The sequence below is a fragment of the Acinonyx jubatus genome, chromosome A3 (assembly GCF_027475565.1).
Source record: "Acinonyx jubatus isolate Ajub_Pintada_27869175 chromosome A3, VMU_Ajub_asm_v1.0, whole genome shotgun sequence".
Classification (NCBI taxonomy): domain Eukaryota; kingdom Metazoa; phylum Chordata; class Mammalia; order Carnivora; family Felidae; genus Acinonyx; species Acinonyx jubatus.
This window is the reverse complement of record NC_069388.1, coordinates 98,032,209-98,049,011: the sequence shown is the minus strand read 5'-3', so window position 1 is coordinate 98,049,011 and position 16,803 is coordinate 98,032,209. Positions and strand designations below refer to the sequence as shown.

At 48.4% G+C, this 16,803-nt stretch overlaps 1 protein-coding gene and 1 long non-coding RNA gene across 5 annotated transcripts in view; both read right to left on the bottom strand.

Moving 5' to 3' along the window:
- Positions 1-16,803, bottom strand: part of TCF7L1 (transcription factor 7 like 1) — a 157,796-nt gene that overhangs the window by 14,698 nt on the left and 126,295 nt on the right. For all 4 annotated transcript variants that reach the window (XM_027072047.2, XM_053200839.1, XM_053200840.1 and 1 more), the window contains one exon: positions 6,279-6,362. In XM_027072047.2, the coding sequence (XP_026927848.2) occupies positions 6,279-6,362 (84 nt within the window). The remainder of the gene's footprint in view (positions 1-6,278; positions 6,363-16,803) is intronic.
- Positions 3,767-5,121, bottom strand: LOC128311243 (uncharacterized). Its single transcript, XR_008289437.1, has 2 exons — positions 4,765-5,121; positions 3,767-4,730 (listed from the first exon to the last, which is right to left on the bottom strand). It is a non-coding gene; the product is annotated as an uncharacterized LOC128311243 (long non-coding RNA).

The following is a 16,803-nucleotide window of genomic DNA, read 5'->3' as shown; positions in this document are numbered from 1 at the left end:
AGTAATGTGAAATGTTCACTTCTTGATTTTGATAACTGTACTGCAGTCATTGTAAGGCAATATCTTTGTTCTTAGGAGATACATCCCAAGTATCCAGGGATAAAGGGGCATAGTGTCTCCAACTTACTCTCAAATTGTTAAAAAAATCTGTACATATATGTACATGTGTATATATGCATGTACACACACACACACACACACACACACACACACACAAAGAGAGAGGGACAAAGCATGGGACAAAAATTTCTGAATCTGGATAAATGTATATGGGAGTTCCTACGGTGCCTGGGTGGTTCAGTAGGTTAAGTGTCCAACTCCTGATTTCGGCTCAGGTCATGATCTTGTGGTTTGTGAGTTTGGGCCCCACAGTGGGCTCTGTACTGACAGCTCAGAGCCTGCTTGGGATTCTCTCTCCCTCTCTCTTTGCCCCTCCCCCTGCTTGCTCGCTCTCAAAATTAAAAAAAAAAAATATGGGAGTCCTTGTATTATTCTTGTAATATTTCTGAAAGTTTAAAATTATACCCAAATAAAGAATTAATACTGCACAATAAGAATTGAAATCAGTATTGGAGGCAAACCAAAGCAGCAACAAGCTACATGGTGAGTTTTGAAGTGTTTTGGGTCCACAGCAGGTATACCAGTAAGAATATGGAGAAACTATGCACAATTTAAAAAGGGAAACCTAGGGGCGCCTGGGTGGTTCAGTTGGTTGAGTGACCGACTTCGGCTCAGGTCACGATCTCACACTCTGTGAGTTTGAGCCCCACATCGGGCTCTGTGCTGACAGCTCGGAGCCTGGAGCCTGCTTCAGATTCTGTGTCTCCCCCTCTCTCTGCTCCTCCCCTGCTCATGCTCTGTCACTCTCTGTCTCAAAAATAAATAAAAACATTAAAAAAAATTTTTAAAGGGAAACCTCAATAATTTTTTTTGTTTATTCATTTTTGAGAGAGAGCACACGGGTGCAAGCGTGCAAGTGGGGGAGGGGCAGAGAGAGAGAGAGAGAGAGAGAGAGAGAGAGAAAGAGAAAGAATCCCAAGCAGGCTCCATAGTGTCAGTGCAGAACCCGATGTGAGACTTGATCTCATTAACTGTGAGATCATGACCTGAATAGAAATCAAGAGTCGGATGCTTAACGGACTGACCCAGCCAGGTGCCCCCTTGATAAATGTTTTAAATTGAGAACTGGCATGTTAAGCAAAGTCAGACTTCTCAGCTCGAAGGCGAAGCAGCGAGGCGGCTGTTCTTCAGAGGAGGGCTTCCAGGCAGTGGCTTGACAATCCGATAGTTGCTTCTGAGAGCGGCCCAATATTTAATGGCAGAATGGGGAGCTTACTATTTAAAGGAAACATTTTGGTCATCTTCTAGAAAGCAAGTTACAGGTGCACGCATGCACACACACACACACACACACACAGAGAAGAGAATGAAATGCTGTATAACAAAACATGTGTGGGTTGTGGGATTCTGGGGCTCTTTCTGTGCACTTTGCATCTTCCCAAGTGTTTTACACAACACGGGCATTACGTTTATGGGTTCAAAAACAGATTCAGTTAAAAAAAAAAAAGTCCTGTAGGAGAAGAGGGAATGGAGCAAGAAGGAGAGAGGGCTTTAGAAGGGGTATCAACCTTTCCCCCATCATTTATTCTTCCATTCATTCACAAATGTTCTACAAGTACCTACTCTGTGTTAGGTGTTAACAATAAGCGCTGGGTGAATGAACGTGACCAAAGCAGGTGGGATTCCTATCTTCGAGTTGGTTATGTTCTGGAAGTGCATATATTTGTTTTGTGTGGCTGGGCACAGTGCTCCAGGGAGAGAAGAGGGAAAAGACGGGGGCCAGGCACATGGGGCCACGGTAACGGTCTGGGTAACAGTCTAACGTGCAAGGAGATTACAGTGATCAGATATTACAAATCGTTACATAGAAAATATCACAGCGATTCGGTTTTTAGAGCTTGTTTTTAAGGCATAAAACCCAAGCAGTAATAACACTTAACTCCGTCCCCACCCCGGCTCAGTTATGGCTTGTTTATACACATTTCCGTGACAGGCAGCTTTGACACGACTCACTAAATCTCTGCCAAGTACGCAGGCAGTTTCCTTCACTTGCCCTTCTCCCGGGGCCAACCTCATCTTAAAATATTCTGCTCGTGATTCTAAATGCAACTTCATAAGCAAGCGTCTTCAACTTTCTAATAAAAACACCAGTGTCCAAACCTCCACAACTACTTCCAGGAACCTCCAAGTTCTGCTTACACCTCCAGCCTAGAGAAGCCGGCACCTAGCAAACTGGGGTTGTCTCTAGCTCCTTCCCTTTGGCCTCTGATTTGTGATTAGGGCAAGGATTCTCCATTCTGGCTGCCCCTTAGAGCCTCCTGGGTGAACTTAAAAAACGAAGATACCAACACTGCCTCAGACCAATTAAATCATATCCTTGGGAGAGTAACTGTGAGATTCTATAAGCTCACTATCTCTCTTACCCTCGTGATCTGTCCACTTGAACTGGCACCTACCGCAGGCCCTCATCACCTTTTCATCTGCTAATTAAATAGTATTTTAATTGCTCTTTCCTTGTCTTAATAACAGCAACGGTAAGTGGGGGTGGCACCCGCAGTGAGCTGACAGTTACTGAGGGCTTACTTCGTGTCAGGCGCAATTCTAAAATCATTACAACGCACTGGTTCGTTTGCACACGACTTTTGAGATCGAGCCCTCTTCTATTCCCATTTTGTAGACGAGGAAACCAAAGCAATGAGAGATGAGGAAATGTGGCTAAAGCTGTACTGATAGGAAGAGGAGGAGCTGGGATTCACACCCACGGTGTTATACATTCTCTGGCACATAGATGGTCCCCCCCAGGTGTGTCAGGCTTTGCTCCCACACATACATGTATCTCAGAAGTTGGAATGAGACGCTCCAACCCGAAAATTGAGAAGGGGGGTGTCTTCTCCCAAACTGTAGGATTTCAAGTTAATGTTAAGGTTTTTGCCCATAAATTTTCCTTCCTTGAGCTTTTGAGGCCCGTTTATGCCTTTTTAAAATTTTTATTTTTTTATTTAAAAAAATTTTTTAACATTTATTTATTTTTGAGACAGAGAGAGACAGAGCATGAACAGGGGAGGGTCAGAGAGAGGGAGACACAGAATCTGAAACAGGCTCCAGGCTCTGAGCTGTCAGCACAGAGCCCGATGCGGGGCTCGAACTCACGGACCGCGAGATCATGACCTGAGCTGAAGTCGGCCGCTTAACCAACTGAGCCACCCAGGCGCCCCAATTTTTTTTTATTCTTAAGTCATCTCTACAATTAATATGGGGCTTCAACTTACAACGCTGAGATTAAGATGCTCCACTGACTGAGCCAGTCAGGCTCCCTTCTGCTTTTTTTCTTTTTTTTTTAAACTTGAGACGGGGGTGGGAGGGGCAGAGAGAGAGAGAGAGAGAGAGAGAGAGAGAGAGAGTATCTTAAGCAGGTTCCATGCTCAGTGCCGAGCCCATGACTCTGGGATCATGAGCTAAATTTAAGAGTTGGACACTCAACCAACTGAGCCAGTCAGGCTCCCCTCTGCTTTTTTTTTTTTAACTTGAGCGGAGGTTGTGCTGGAGGGACAAAGAGAGAGAAAGAGAGAGGGAGAGAGAGAGAGAGAGAGAGAGAGAGAGAGAGAGAGAGAGAGAGAGAATCTTAAGCAGGCTCCATGCTGAGGGCAGAGCCCAATGCAGGGCTCAAGCCCATGACCCGGAGATCGTGACCTGAGCTGAATTCAAGAGTCGGACACTCAACCCACAGAGCCACCCAGGTGCCCCTGCTTTACTATAGCAGAATATACAGTGCGATAGTACACAACTTACTAGAAAATTAGCCATTTTGTCACCTACAGTGTAACGTAGCCACTGTTCATGCTTCTCCACGCTGACAAATTAGGGGCCCCTGTTCTACCGCGCCAAGCTGGATTAGTTTCTGCAGAGCACTATCTGCAGGGGATGGGCGTCTGCCTGGCTGGTGGAGCCATGGGCACAGAACCTTGCTGAGAGGTTAGCGATTTCATGTATCTTTAGGTCACTCACATGGAGGTAATAAGTGAGAATGGGGACCTTGACTTATTTGAGGAAAATAGTCCAGAAAGAGAATGCAGGTGTAGAGAGGGCCCGGAACTGTTAGCGTGTGTGCATACAGGCCCCTGGAGTCACAAAAGCCCGAGTCCAGGAAGCAGAGCGCTGCAAACACTGTCCGATGCCACCTGCGTTGAGGAAAAGCAGGGGAAATGCTTGGACTGAGGCATGCGACACCGTTGCCGGGCCGGGCCGAGCCCGGCCGCGGTGGGTTGGCAGAACGAACGATGCAGAGGCAGAGGTGGAAGTCCTGCTCTTGTGGGAGAAGCCAGTGGTGGACACCACATGGGAAATCAGATAAAGCTCACAGCAGGAGGAGGTCTGGACACAGGCTTTTCATTTTATTTTCCAGAGACGGATTGCTCTGCACAGCAGGAAGGATGGGAAGCTCAATGAGTCCCCATGCTAGTTTTAAAGGGAACTCACTTCCTCTAAAGTAGATGGAGGGGCGCCTGGGTGGCTCAGTCTGTTGGGCATCCAACTCTTGATTTCAGCTCAAGTCATGACCTCACGGTTCAGGTGTTCGAACCTCATGTTGGGCTCTGTGCTGACAACATGGAGCTTGCTTGGGATCTTCTCTCTCCCTCTCTCTCTGCCCCTCCCCTGCTCTCTCTCTCTTTCTCTCTCTCTCTCAAAACAAACAAACAAACAAACAAACAAACAAACAAACAAACAAAAACTTACTAAAAAAGTAGGGGAGATTTTAGACAATATGCAGAGAGAATATGTGGAGGGAAGAGAGGAGAGAGGGCCCTGCCATCTCGGGGTCCACTGCAGTGGGCTGGGGGATGCCACAGGATAGGTAGGGGGGGTGAGCAAAGATTTGAAACAGTTAAAGAGAGACAGCTGTGCCTGGAGGGGACAACAAGCCAGGTCTGTGGCAGGGTAGATAGATGTGGGAAGTTGTGTCCTCCACTGGGACCAACCACTAGAGGGCATCGGGACCTCGCGCTACGCCATCCCACACAGGACTCTGGGGGACCAGAGACGCGACCCGGGCCTGTTCCTAGGGCGGCCTGAACCAGATGCCTGGCTGCTCACCGTTCCCTACACAGTCACTGGTCTCTCCTAGAGATGGTGGAAACCAGCTCTCCCCACTTGTCTCCCCAGTGGATGGCAGCGACAGTCATCTGACAACTACACAGGACACTGCTTTATAAACTTCCAAGGGCTCTGTCACTGTAAACTGCTCTCACATGTACTGGAAATCATACAGGCTCGCTGAGCCCGAATTATCTTCTCTGTATATCTAGACTCTCAGCTTTTAAATGAAAAAGGACTGTCAGGGTATCTTAAGATGTCCAGAATGAGATGAAATAATGTCTGGGATTTATTTTAAAGCAACCCAGTGTAGTAGGAGGAGGTGTGTGGGTGAAAGGGAACAGGTGAAATTTTCCATAATAATGTTTCTAAAAACACTATGTTTCCCAGGTCTCCTTGTCTATAAAATGCATAGGTCATGCCAGTGGGGTTCCTTCTAGCTGTACCCTCTAGGACTCAGAGGCTCACTGTACAATGCATATCACCAGTTAGCTTGAGGGGTGTGTGGGTCTTAAGGCTAGGGAGACCCCAAGCTCCTAAGAAAAGTCCTGGAATGCAATGTCCCAGGACCATCTCTTGTCTATTTCAGTCCACCGCAAGCCCTGAGGAGGCGAGACCTGCTTGGACCTCATTGCTCCCACCTCCTAGGACCATCCAGATCTTCCTTTGGGACCTGAGTTGTCACAGGGCTTGGCACAAAGGTCTCAGCTGCCCCACTGGGGTTTTCGTTTGCACAGAGCCTCTTCAACTGTTGCTGCCAGCAACAATGAGAAGTGGCAGCAATGTAGAACGAGCTCCAAAAGAGAGAAGGAACACCGCTGCCCAGGTGGAGCGGGCAGAGGGATTCTTAGGGAAGCGGCAAGGACCAGGGAACCAGCCAGGTTGGTGCCGGCATTTCTAATCATACGACATCACAGCTGGTATGTGCGTGTGTGTTGAGGTGGAAGGGGTGGAAAAGCGTACAGGTAACACGGCCACACCCCAACTGCTCAGCTCTTCTCCTGAGACACACACTTGGGGCAACACCGCCAGACCCCATCAGCTTCGGGATGGTGGATGGGATGCAACAACATGGGGTGAGGGGAGCGAGAAGATCCCTTTGGCACTTGAAGGGGAAACAGACTTACCAAGTGTGCCGGGGATGGTGACCTGGTGTCTTTGACTGTGGCACTGGATGGGACATCGAGGAGGGGCCATTTCATCTGTAGGTACTGCACAGGGGATAGAAAACACAAGGCATCTGGTGAGATGAGGCCTCGCGAGCACCCCCAAGTGAGCAGAGGAGGAGCTGTGCAGGTAGGCTGCTGCTGGTTCTCCGTGACCGCACATGCTCCTTCCTGCTCAGTGTCCAGATGATTATCTCAGGGGAGAGCACACACTCAGAATCACCACTACCATCACCTGCCCCCTCTGTCATGTTGTGGGGGACACACAACAGGACAACCAGCCAAAGTGTCCAAAGAACCTATATCGCTGAGGGTCAAGCTCTCCCTGCTCTAGTCATGGGACAAGCAGGGCACATCTAGGGACCAAGGGCTCCCACATGGTGATCCTGCCCCATTCATTCCCATCACACACAATACTCCCTAAGAAATAGCCTCCAGAAGTATTTGGTGAAGGAATGAATAAAAACCATCTGCCCGACACTCGCAGGGTCATGGGTAATATCTGTCCGTACTCAACGATGCTGATTTAACTTCTAGCTATAGTGTTTCTCAGCCTTGAAAAGATTATCCAGTACCTTACCCTGTATTATTGCAGAAAATCCAAACCAAACAGCAAACCCTCAACATACACATGCACATACTTTCTTTAAACAAAAAGCTTCTTCTTGGGGCACCTGGGTAGCTCTGTCATTTGAGCAACGAACTTGATTTCGGCTCAGGTCATGATCTCAGGGTCAAGGGATTGAGAGCTTGCACTGGGCTCTGAGCTGAGCATGAAGCCTGCTAGAGACTTTCTCTCTCTCTCCCTCTTTCTGCCCCTATCCCCTGCTCACGTGCTCTCTCTTCCTAAGATAAAAAATAAAATAATTTTAAAAAGCCTCTCCTCAACCCTGGCATGGCAGTCTTTGGCAAGGGCCTGGAAAGGAATGAGTGGAGAGGCTAAGAGGGGCACTGGGTGAGCCCGCCTGGGGTCTGGAGTCAAACGCTCATGGGTTCAGGGTCTCACTCTGCCAGTGTAGGCTGTGCAACTCTGGACAAGCATCTTAACAACTCTGAGTCTCGGCTTCTGCATCTGTAAGGCAAGGCTACTCTCAATAACTTTATAGGTTGTTAGAAGGATTAGGGACAATGTCAAGTATTGAACACAATGCTTCGCACGTGGGAGACATTTGATAAATGGCAGCTAGTATTTTCGTAAGCAAACCATTAGTCTTTGCCAAGGGCAAAGCACACATGTTGTCTTAGTGTCAACACTGACATGGTGTTTCTGGGCAGCAGACCAGCTATGCAGACTCTTTGCAAAATTCTTGAGGTTACTTTGGAAATTACACCTCCAATAGGAAATGATGGCTCCAGGAAGAGTTTCATAGACAGAAATAAGTTTCTGAGTTATCCCTTGCTCTGGTCACTCAATTTCAGGGAAAAAGAAATCGTGAGTTGGCCTTGAGCTATGTGCACAGGATCAGAAAACTAGGATGGGCCGTGCCCCTTTGCTTTCCATCAAAGAGTCCACAAATATGGACTGAGTGGGCAGGGTCTGGGCTTTCAAAACAATGTCCACAGGCAAGGATAATGGCCCTAGGACACATCTACAAAGGGCCAGTGAGTAGCACAGACAGCAGGTGGGATGGACCAATCAGGCCTGGCTGTGGGAGGCTTGGGAGGTGGGAACAAAAGGGGGTTGAGGGGGTGCTATAAATGAGGGCAGTCTTCACTCTGGGCCCTCTGTTGCCTGCCCCTCCATCCATGAGGCCACACCGAGTATCATCCCTGTCCCTGCATTCTGCTGATTCGTCCCACGCCCACCTGTCTTCTTCCTTACCCAGAGTCTACGCTTTGTAGATAAACTAACTGGGATTTCAATGCCTTTGGCAAATTAAAAACACTGGACAAATACTGGAATCATGAGTTAAAACTCATTTCCTGGGGTGCCTGGGTGGCTCAGTAGGTTAGGCACCCAAATCTTGATTTTGGCTCAGGTCATGATCTCAGATTGTGAGTGTGAGCCCCGAGTCGGGCTCCGCACCGACAGCTCGGAGCCTGCTTGGGATTCTCTCTCTCTGCTCCTCCCCTGTTTGCTCGCGTGTGCACGCGCACTCTCATGCAGGCTCTCAAAAATAAATACATAAACATTAAAAAAAAAAAGCCCTCATTTCCTCAGTGAATAACATCTGTGCCATACTGGCAGTTTCCAAAGCATTTCCACACACATAAACCAGTTTCCTCTTCACAACAACCCTGCTATTGCAAGTAGGGGTGACTGTCCCAAATTTTTCAGATGAGCTAATGGAGGTAAACAGGGTGAGTGACTAGCCCAAATTTATGATGGGAACTGAAGTTGAAGTCTCTTGGCTTCAACTCCATGCTGTTCACTGCGACAGCAGTCATCACATCACCTTCTTGAACCCCACCCCCCCAGCCTTTTCTTTGCTCCCATGGGTTTTTCTCCCTCCCTTTCTGTCTTGCCCAGGGCTGGCAACCTCAGAGCTGAATGAATATATACACACCAATGTTCTCCTGTAGGGACGCTTGAGGTGACCCAAGCTTACACCATTCATCACACTGTTTCTCTAGAAGCAACAACCTGAGCATTTATCGTTTTTCTTGAAGTTGAACTACAATCACAACTATCACGTGCGAAAAGAAGTATCCCAAATCCACCCCAATATGAAACATAGTAGAAGGGGCTCCTGAAACCCACCAACTCTACCAGCATCTGGTTCCCTAATTGACATCATAAAGACACACGCTGAACACTCCTCATTCTTGTTGGCCAGGGATGTTCTTAGATCAAATAGGAATCCATCTGAATCCTAGTTTGGGAAAGAACATTATTAGTGGACCTTTTGAGTTGTTAGGCAGAGCAGGCTTGTAGGAGTCTAGTTCAGGGCTTCTCAACCATGGCACTAGTGACATTTTGGGATATCGTGGGGGCTGTCCTGTGCACTGAAGGATATTTAGCGGCATCCCTGGCTTCTGCCTACCAAAAGCCAGTAGCTCCCATTCTCCTGCCCATTTGTGATAACCAAAAAGGTCTCCAGACTTTGCCAAATGTCTCTGGGAGTGGGAAAACCATCGCCCAATGGGAACCACTGCTCTACTATGAGCTCCATGAGGGTCTGCCTTCATGCTGGGGCTATCAAGGTACAAATATACATATGGACACATACACACACACACACACTCAGAGAAAGTGCTTTTAGTAATAGCTACTGTGTTTGGTTGTCCATCACATGCTTGGTGTCTTACCTACCCACTGCCTGGACTTCCAGGGGGAGGAAGAGACCACACTGTCCTCATATCTCTGTAGGGTTCCCTCTCACTCAATGACTTTAACAGAGACCTGGAAGCTTAGAAGTGTGTAAAAATCTTTAGCCTTGTCCACGACCGAAGCCTGGCCCCATAGAGATCTGTCAGACAGGTGGGAGAGTGGTTTTGGCAATGGTGGACATCTGGCCCAGGACCTTTCCTGCTCCAGGAAATCTGGGGGGTGGGGGGTGGGGGTGGTGTGGGTGTGCATGTATACAAGGAAGGATTCATTCGATAAAGAAATAGAGGATAGTCCCTTCCCCCTTTCTACTTTTCTGCCTAAGATTTTGAAACACGTGATGTGGGGTGGTGGGGAAAGACCTATAAAAAGACGCAGGGGCCCACTGCAGCTTCGCCATCAAACTCCCCTGGATCGCAATTCTGAAGAAAGGAGCATTCGAAAGGGACAGCTGAGCTTCCCAGAACCACAGATCAGGGCAGCAGGGACCTGCGGCAGCACCTCTGTAAGCCTCTCCCACCTCAGCACCAGATCTGTGGAGGTAGCCGGGCAGTTCTGAATTCCTGGGTCAGGCGTACCCCAATGTTTAGGGGCAATAAAACTCTCTTTGGCTGCAATTCTCATCTGAAGTCAGCCCACAATCACCCTGGGGCTAATCAGTTATCTGGGGAGTAAGAGAGATGTGGCTGAGCTTAGATTCTTTGTATGGTAATGGCATGTGGGCAAATTAAAAATGCTAGGTTTCTCCAAGTCTAGTCTAGGTTTTCCATCCAACTGACCACAACCGGCTCCTGACCAGTGTTATCATGCACAGGCTGTAGCGCAGTGAGGATGGGCCGGCGGGCTGCCTCCCTGCCGGGGATGCTCTTTGGAATGTAGACCATGGAAGCTGTGTGGCACCAGTGCAACTGACTGCCAAGTGATAGCAACGGCCACCACACATGGGATGCTGACTAGGAGGTAAGTATTCTCTTCTGATACTCAGAAAGAGAAAACTAGACTCAAATGGTGAGTACTACCACTCTCGATTTACTCATGCTGCTTAATATGCTACCGTATGTTGTGACTCTCTGAGACAGGACAGATATGCAGTTTCCTGATCTGACTGAATTTGGGAAACTCTTTCTGGGGATTGGGGTTCCATAGAACACACTTGGGGAACTTATGGTTCACAGTTAGGTAGACTGAGGCTGTGGTTTAGAACCTGTCTTTACTGTACTGACTCAGTTGTGAGATGTATACATAGTGATAGATTTTCTTACACGAAAGCATCCTTGCATGCCGCAGGTAAACCCTATTTGGTCATGGTGGCTTGTTCGTTCTTGTACTGTATTGTGGAATGCAAACTATGAGTCTCTTAAGATTTTGACTTCAACATTCCTAAGGGAGAGTGAACAAAAAGTTTTTTTTGTGGTATTTTTCTCAAGGGCTGCTATCAGTGTTATTTTGGCTTTACTCTTTATAAAGGGGGCTGTGCCTCTTTTTCTTTATGCTCTGGGTCCCTTTCTGCTTCTGGGGCCCCTCTTTAGTGCCCTTAGTGCCCTCCTTGCGGTGAATACTTGGCCAGGTGGGCTATTTCCATTCGACTTGGCCCCAGGGAAGGGTCCCTCTGAAGGGCGCTCTCACCAAAGAGCCAGAACCTCCTTTCCTGCAGGGAGGCAGAGAATCGGTCCTACAGGATCCCTGCTTAGCTTGAAGACTGTGCAGCAGATTAATTGCAGCTGTGCCCTGGAATTTCCCCAACATACAAATCTTCATGATGTAAAACAGCTGGGAGGAAATCCCAGCATGCCCCGTACGGAGGCAGAACTGCCAATGAGCTATGGAGATTAACCCTCCACCTCCCAGAAGGTAGGGACCCCCCCCTCCGCCTCCCCCCGCCCAGCCATATCTGCCCCTGTTCCAAGCTTGCTTTGGTGTGGACAGGACTCTACAGGACTCTGGGTACCGCCCACAGTCTTCCCATTCACAGGTTCTCACAGAAAACCCTTTAGGCAGGGCCCAGGCAAGAGAGGAAGCAAAGCTTCATGTTACAGAAGCCAAGAGCAGAGCTCGCCGAAGTGCACTACAGTTGGAAGCGAGGAAAGAAGTCCTCTCCAAAAGTTTCCCAGGTGAGAACACGCCATTCCACAGAATTCCTTCCACTTCTTGAGCTCTTCCCCCTGGCTTTACCGTCTCACAGGTTTTACCCTTCAGTAGCAGAAGCTTGCCAGTGGAGATGACCAATCTTTTCTGCATCTCTGGTCCCCAGTGATAAACAGACACTCTGGGACCCCAAAGCCAGGGCCCCTGGAACAGAGAAGAGGGCTTTCTTCCCCAGACCGCCCTCTTAGGAAACTGCATGGTGTAGCCACCCAGCAAAACAGGCCAGAAACCCAACCCCACAGGCTGTCCGCCACAGAGTGACAAGGACATTGTGCAAAATGCAATTTTTTTTTTTTAACATGAAGAATCGTATTCTAAAAACATGTGAACCAGTGATCAGTTTCTCTTTACTCTCCATTCTGCCACAGTTGGGGATGGGGATAGAATCAGGACCACTGCAGTGGCTTCCCGAATTCAACGCTAGTTTATCTTCTAAAAACTAAGTCATCAGGGGGCACCTGGCTGTCTCAGGCAGTAGAGCACGTGACCCTTAACCTCAGGGTTGTGAGATCGAGACCCACATTGGGTGTGGAGCCTACTTAAAACAACAACAACAACAAAAACACCTAACTCATCAGATATCTTCCTTGCTTAAAAAATCCTTTCCTAGTTGGTTGCTGGGCCCCTCAAAGTCCTCAGCAATCCGGTGCCAACCTATCTTTCCAGCCTTCATCCCTCAGGGCTCCCCTGCTCCTCCATCACCCACCGACGCCAACTGCACTCAAGTTCCTACAATATTCTGTGCCATTTGATCAGCTGCTCCGCAGCCTGGAGTATCCTTTACCAGCAGGAATCTCTAACCTCTTCTTCAAAACCCTGTCCCAAGGTCACCTTCCCAGACAAGCCTTCTGCAGCTCCCCACAGGAGCCAGGCACTCTCACCTCTGTGCCAGCTTGGCGTTCCCATGGCACTCGTCATGCTGTGTGGCTGTTATCCACTTGCAAATTCTGTCTCTTGGACTGTAAGCTCCTCAAGGGTCACATCCACATCCCCAGTTCCTCGCCCAGAAGCCAGCATTCATGCTTCCAGACCCTGTCTGGCTTTGAGCTTAAGCGCTTACCAAACTCCTAAGCCCTAGTTTCCACATCTGTAACACTGGGTTGTCCAGCCTCTTCCTGAATCCTTTGGAGATGTGGAACGCATTTAACGGAGTTTCTTTTCACTCTTGAGTGATTGGTTCTTATGTTAATTGGCCTACTATTGCCAAGAATCTGTAAATGCAGCTTGGAGGCTCTGATACCCAACCCTGCCAGTTCCTGGAGGCCTGTTTAAGATCCTCTGTCTTCTGTCAGAATGGACATAAGTTGATCTCAATTTGAAAGTCTACCAACATTGAGCAATGGGCTCATTAGTGGGGAGACAGAACCGCTCTCCCAAATAAGAACAAATGTTTCATTTCAGGAAATCACTGAACAAGATAAAATGAAAGTATTTAGGAGAACTGGTTTCCAAACATGATGGATTAGACAAAGTTCCAAGAGCGAAAGTATAAAAAGCAAAGTTTACACTCCTCTCCCTTATTTTCTTTTCTCAAGATGAGTAGTTTCTGCATTTGCTTCGTTCTGTGGATGGCACTAAATCCCAAACACAATCACGATTTTGTTTTACTCATGGGCAGAAGGTGGGGTTCCTTCTTAAGTTTCTGTTAATAGGTGAGTTGTTACAAATAAATCCAAATGTCTTAATACAAGATCCTTTTTTCATGTAATACAACACACATAATTTTCCTTGGAAAAGTTATTTAGAACCGCATTTTTGCAATGTTTTAAACCAATGAAATGACTTTTTTCTTGAGGCACCTGTCACAGCATTTAGGTCAGCAAATATTTTTGGAGCCCCTCCTGTGTACTGGCAGTGGAGGGGGCTCTAAAAATATTTCATGACTGAAGAGTAAACTCAAGAGTGGGTTGGATGGGTTTCAGTTTTCCCATAAACACCTATTCCCTGCCCATACCCTCAAATAATCCCCCTTCTTTCCCGGATGGCCTTAAACCATTCTCTTCCTCTTCCAACTCTGAGAATCTGGCAATCCTGCATACCAGACTTGACCAAAGGTTGGTTTTTAAAAACAGGGGCGCCTGGGTGGCTCATATGGTTGGGTGTCTGACTTTGGCCCAGGTCATGATATCACTGTTTGTGGGTTTGAGCCCCTTATCGGGCTCTGTGCTGACAGCTCAGAGCCTGGAGCCTGCTTCTTGGATTCTGTGTTTCTCTCTCTCTCTCTCTCTCTCTCTGCCCCTGCCCTGCTGGTGCTCAGTCTCTTTCTGTCTCTCAAAAATAAACAAACTTACAAAAATTTCTAAAAAAATAAAAAATGAAAACTGGCTCCCTGCAGAGGCCAATTCCCAGTGTTGGAAGGATACAGCATGGAAAGTAGAGACCAGAGTCCCAGGCTCGTTCTAACCTCTCTGGACTCGATCATTTCACCTTTAAAATGGGAGTATTTTACTGGCCTGAAGGCAGGGACCTGGACCAGATGGCCTCCCATCTGGAAGAAAAAAAATGAAATGTCTGATTAAACCACAGTGGGTTCCTGGGAGTGGAGACTGCGTTGAGGTACTCAATAAATAGACTCAGGAGTCCTCGCTGGTCCCCATTTACAAGCTGTGTACCTGAGGAAGCGACCTCACCCTTCAGAACCTCTGGTTTCTCACCGGTGACATGGGAATAATAGCACCTACCATCTGGCAGAATTCTTTTTAATTTAGTGCAGCAGTCACTTGTGAAAGGACTAACCAAAGGGCTGAGCACGTGGAGAGCTCTTAGGAAACAGGTGTTTAGTCCCCAGAACTTAAATTTCCTTTTGTTCAATGGGCCTATTAACTGCATTTTACCCAGGGTCAAGGAAGAGCTAATTAACATAGAGTTGGACCATTCACTCCTCTCATGGCGCTTCACGCGAGAGGTCCTGCTCAGTGGTGTGTTAGTAAATGTGTGACGGCCAGCCCTCTAAGCAAAAACAAAAACACAAACACAAACCTAGCTTTGTAGTATTTGCTGGGATCCACCCACAAGTGTAAATATTCCCACCATGGCTGATGTCAAGATACCATGGTGAGTCCCTGATGGCAGGGATGGGAAGAGAAGCTAATGGCTCCCTAGGTAGCAGCAGGCTCTATCACCCACTGCCTGCGGACAGGTGCTGAGAGGCCCTGGCGGACGGGGGCTTCTGGTTCTGCACACAGACGGCTGGAAGGCTCTCATACATGTGGCCCTCGGCTGAAGTGGGCCCAAGGTCTTGATGCAGAGTCGGACACTTGGCCAGGCAGATCTTTCTGGCAGCTGCATGCTCCTTTTAGAAGGAGCAGGGAACCTCTGCCCCCAGAGCACTGGGCATTCAAAAAAACCAGTCAAAGTGAAACAAACTGCTTTTGGGTCATCATTTCTGAAGCCTAGAGCTATAGGCCTCCTCAGTCTCTGTGGCCTCTCACACTGGCTGTGATCTTGGGGTTTGCTGGGCCCGAGCAGCTTCCGTGCTCAGTGCCTGACAGTGTACCCACACAGAGAAGCTTCTTTGTAGGAACTGACCTTGGACGCCTGGCCCTCCTTTCCCTGCGTCGAACCCTGCCTGACCCCTCCTCCTCTCCCTTCTGCCTCGGGTCTTGTCATGGCCCTGTCTGGTGCATGATGGCAGCACTCCCCTCCCTCCGCGTAAGATCATCTGTCCTGGCCCCCACCGTGGGCTCGGATGCGGCCGAGAGAACCTCTGCCGTGGCACAGCTTTGGGCCCTGTTCTCTGGCCTGCACGTACGCACCCCCATCTTGATCATGTAGCAACATATTAGAGCCGATTCAATTCCGTGTAATGACTCCATGGTATCCACTGTACAGAAAGGCCATACTCTAATACACAGTCCATATTCACAGACATGTAAGTGCCTCCTGGTCTTTTGCTGCAATGAACATCCTCAAACACTCATCATCACGCTCACGTATGAAAACAGCTGCAGGATACGTTTCCAGCTGGGAGGGGAACTGCTAGGTCAAAGCTACGTCCATTTAGGTTTTGAGAAGTATTATCGAACTTCTCTGTCTACACTGCCACCAGTAACATAGAAGAGAGCTTAGACCCTTGCCTAGTGTCCTCAAACTTAACTGGTCGACCCCAAACGGACAAGTGGAAAACAGTAAGTAGCTCCTTATTTCCAATTTGCATTTCTCTTGCTGCAAGTGGGGCTGGGAACTGCCACATGTGTAGGTAGCAATTTGAGGGCTAGACGAGATGTGCGTAGACAAGAGGAAGCAGGCTTATGAGGTGGGGGTACGAGGTGGCGGGGAGGGATGGAATGGGTACGGCATCTGCAGGTATAATGGAGGGCTGGGTGAGCTGTGCAGGAGAGGGGTCTCTGTGGCTTCTCACGAGTTACAAAGCTCTGTGCAACCTTCAGTGCACGTGACCTTCACTCAGGGGGAATAAAGGGCAGATCTGACAGGAGCCGAGGACACAGCTCATGGGGTGGATGACTGTGGGAGGGGAAGAGGAGAGCCCAGGAAGCTGCTGCTGCTCCAAGCTGGGTGAGCACGGGGGACGGTGCACGGCTGCGCTTTCCCTCCTCCCCTTCCAGTCTGGCTTCTGTTCCAGCAACTCTCCTGTCTCTGTCCCTGCAAGGACACTGAGGACCTGAGAAAGGGAAGTGGCCTAGTACCTACCAAATCCCGTGGGTGTCCTTCAGGCCTCATCATATTTGGAAGCTCTGGAGAAACACGTTTCCTGCACGGAACCCCCCCCCGCCCCCCCCCGCCCCGGTCTCCTATGGTTTCAGGCTCCTCGTACCCTCTGGTTGATGTACCAGCATTGCCCTGAATAAATGTCTCGGACAAACTGTTCAGGGAGAAAAGCCAATTAAAGAACCTGTAAGGACAGTCACCACAATGTCACCACTGGGTTTCAGCACTCAGGCAAATTTCCTTTTTTCTTGGTGCTTTTCTTATTCATTAGAAATTTTTACAATGACCGTGTCCTATATCATAACAAGAATAAGCAAAGCTATTAAAATTAATCCCAGATTAATTTTCTTTGTCCAGTCCATGCCTTCAGTTTTTCTAGCGGGAAATCTCAGAATCCGCCTTCAC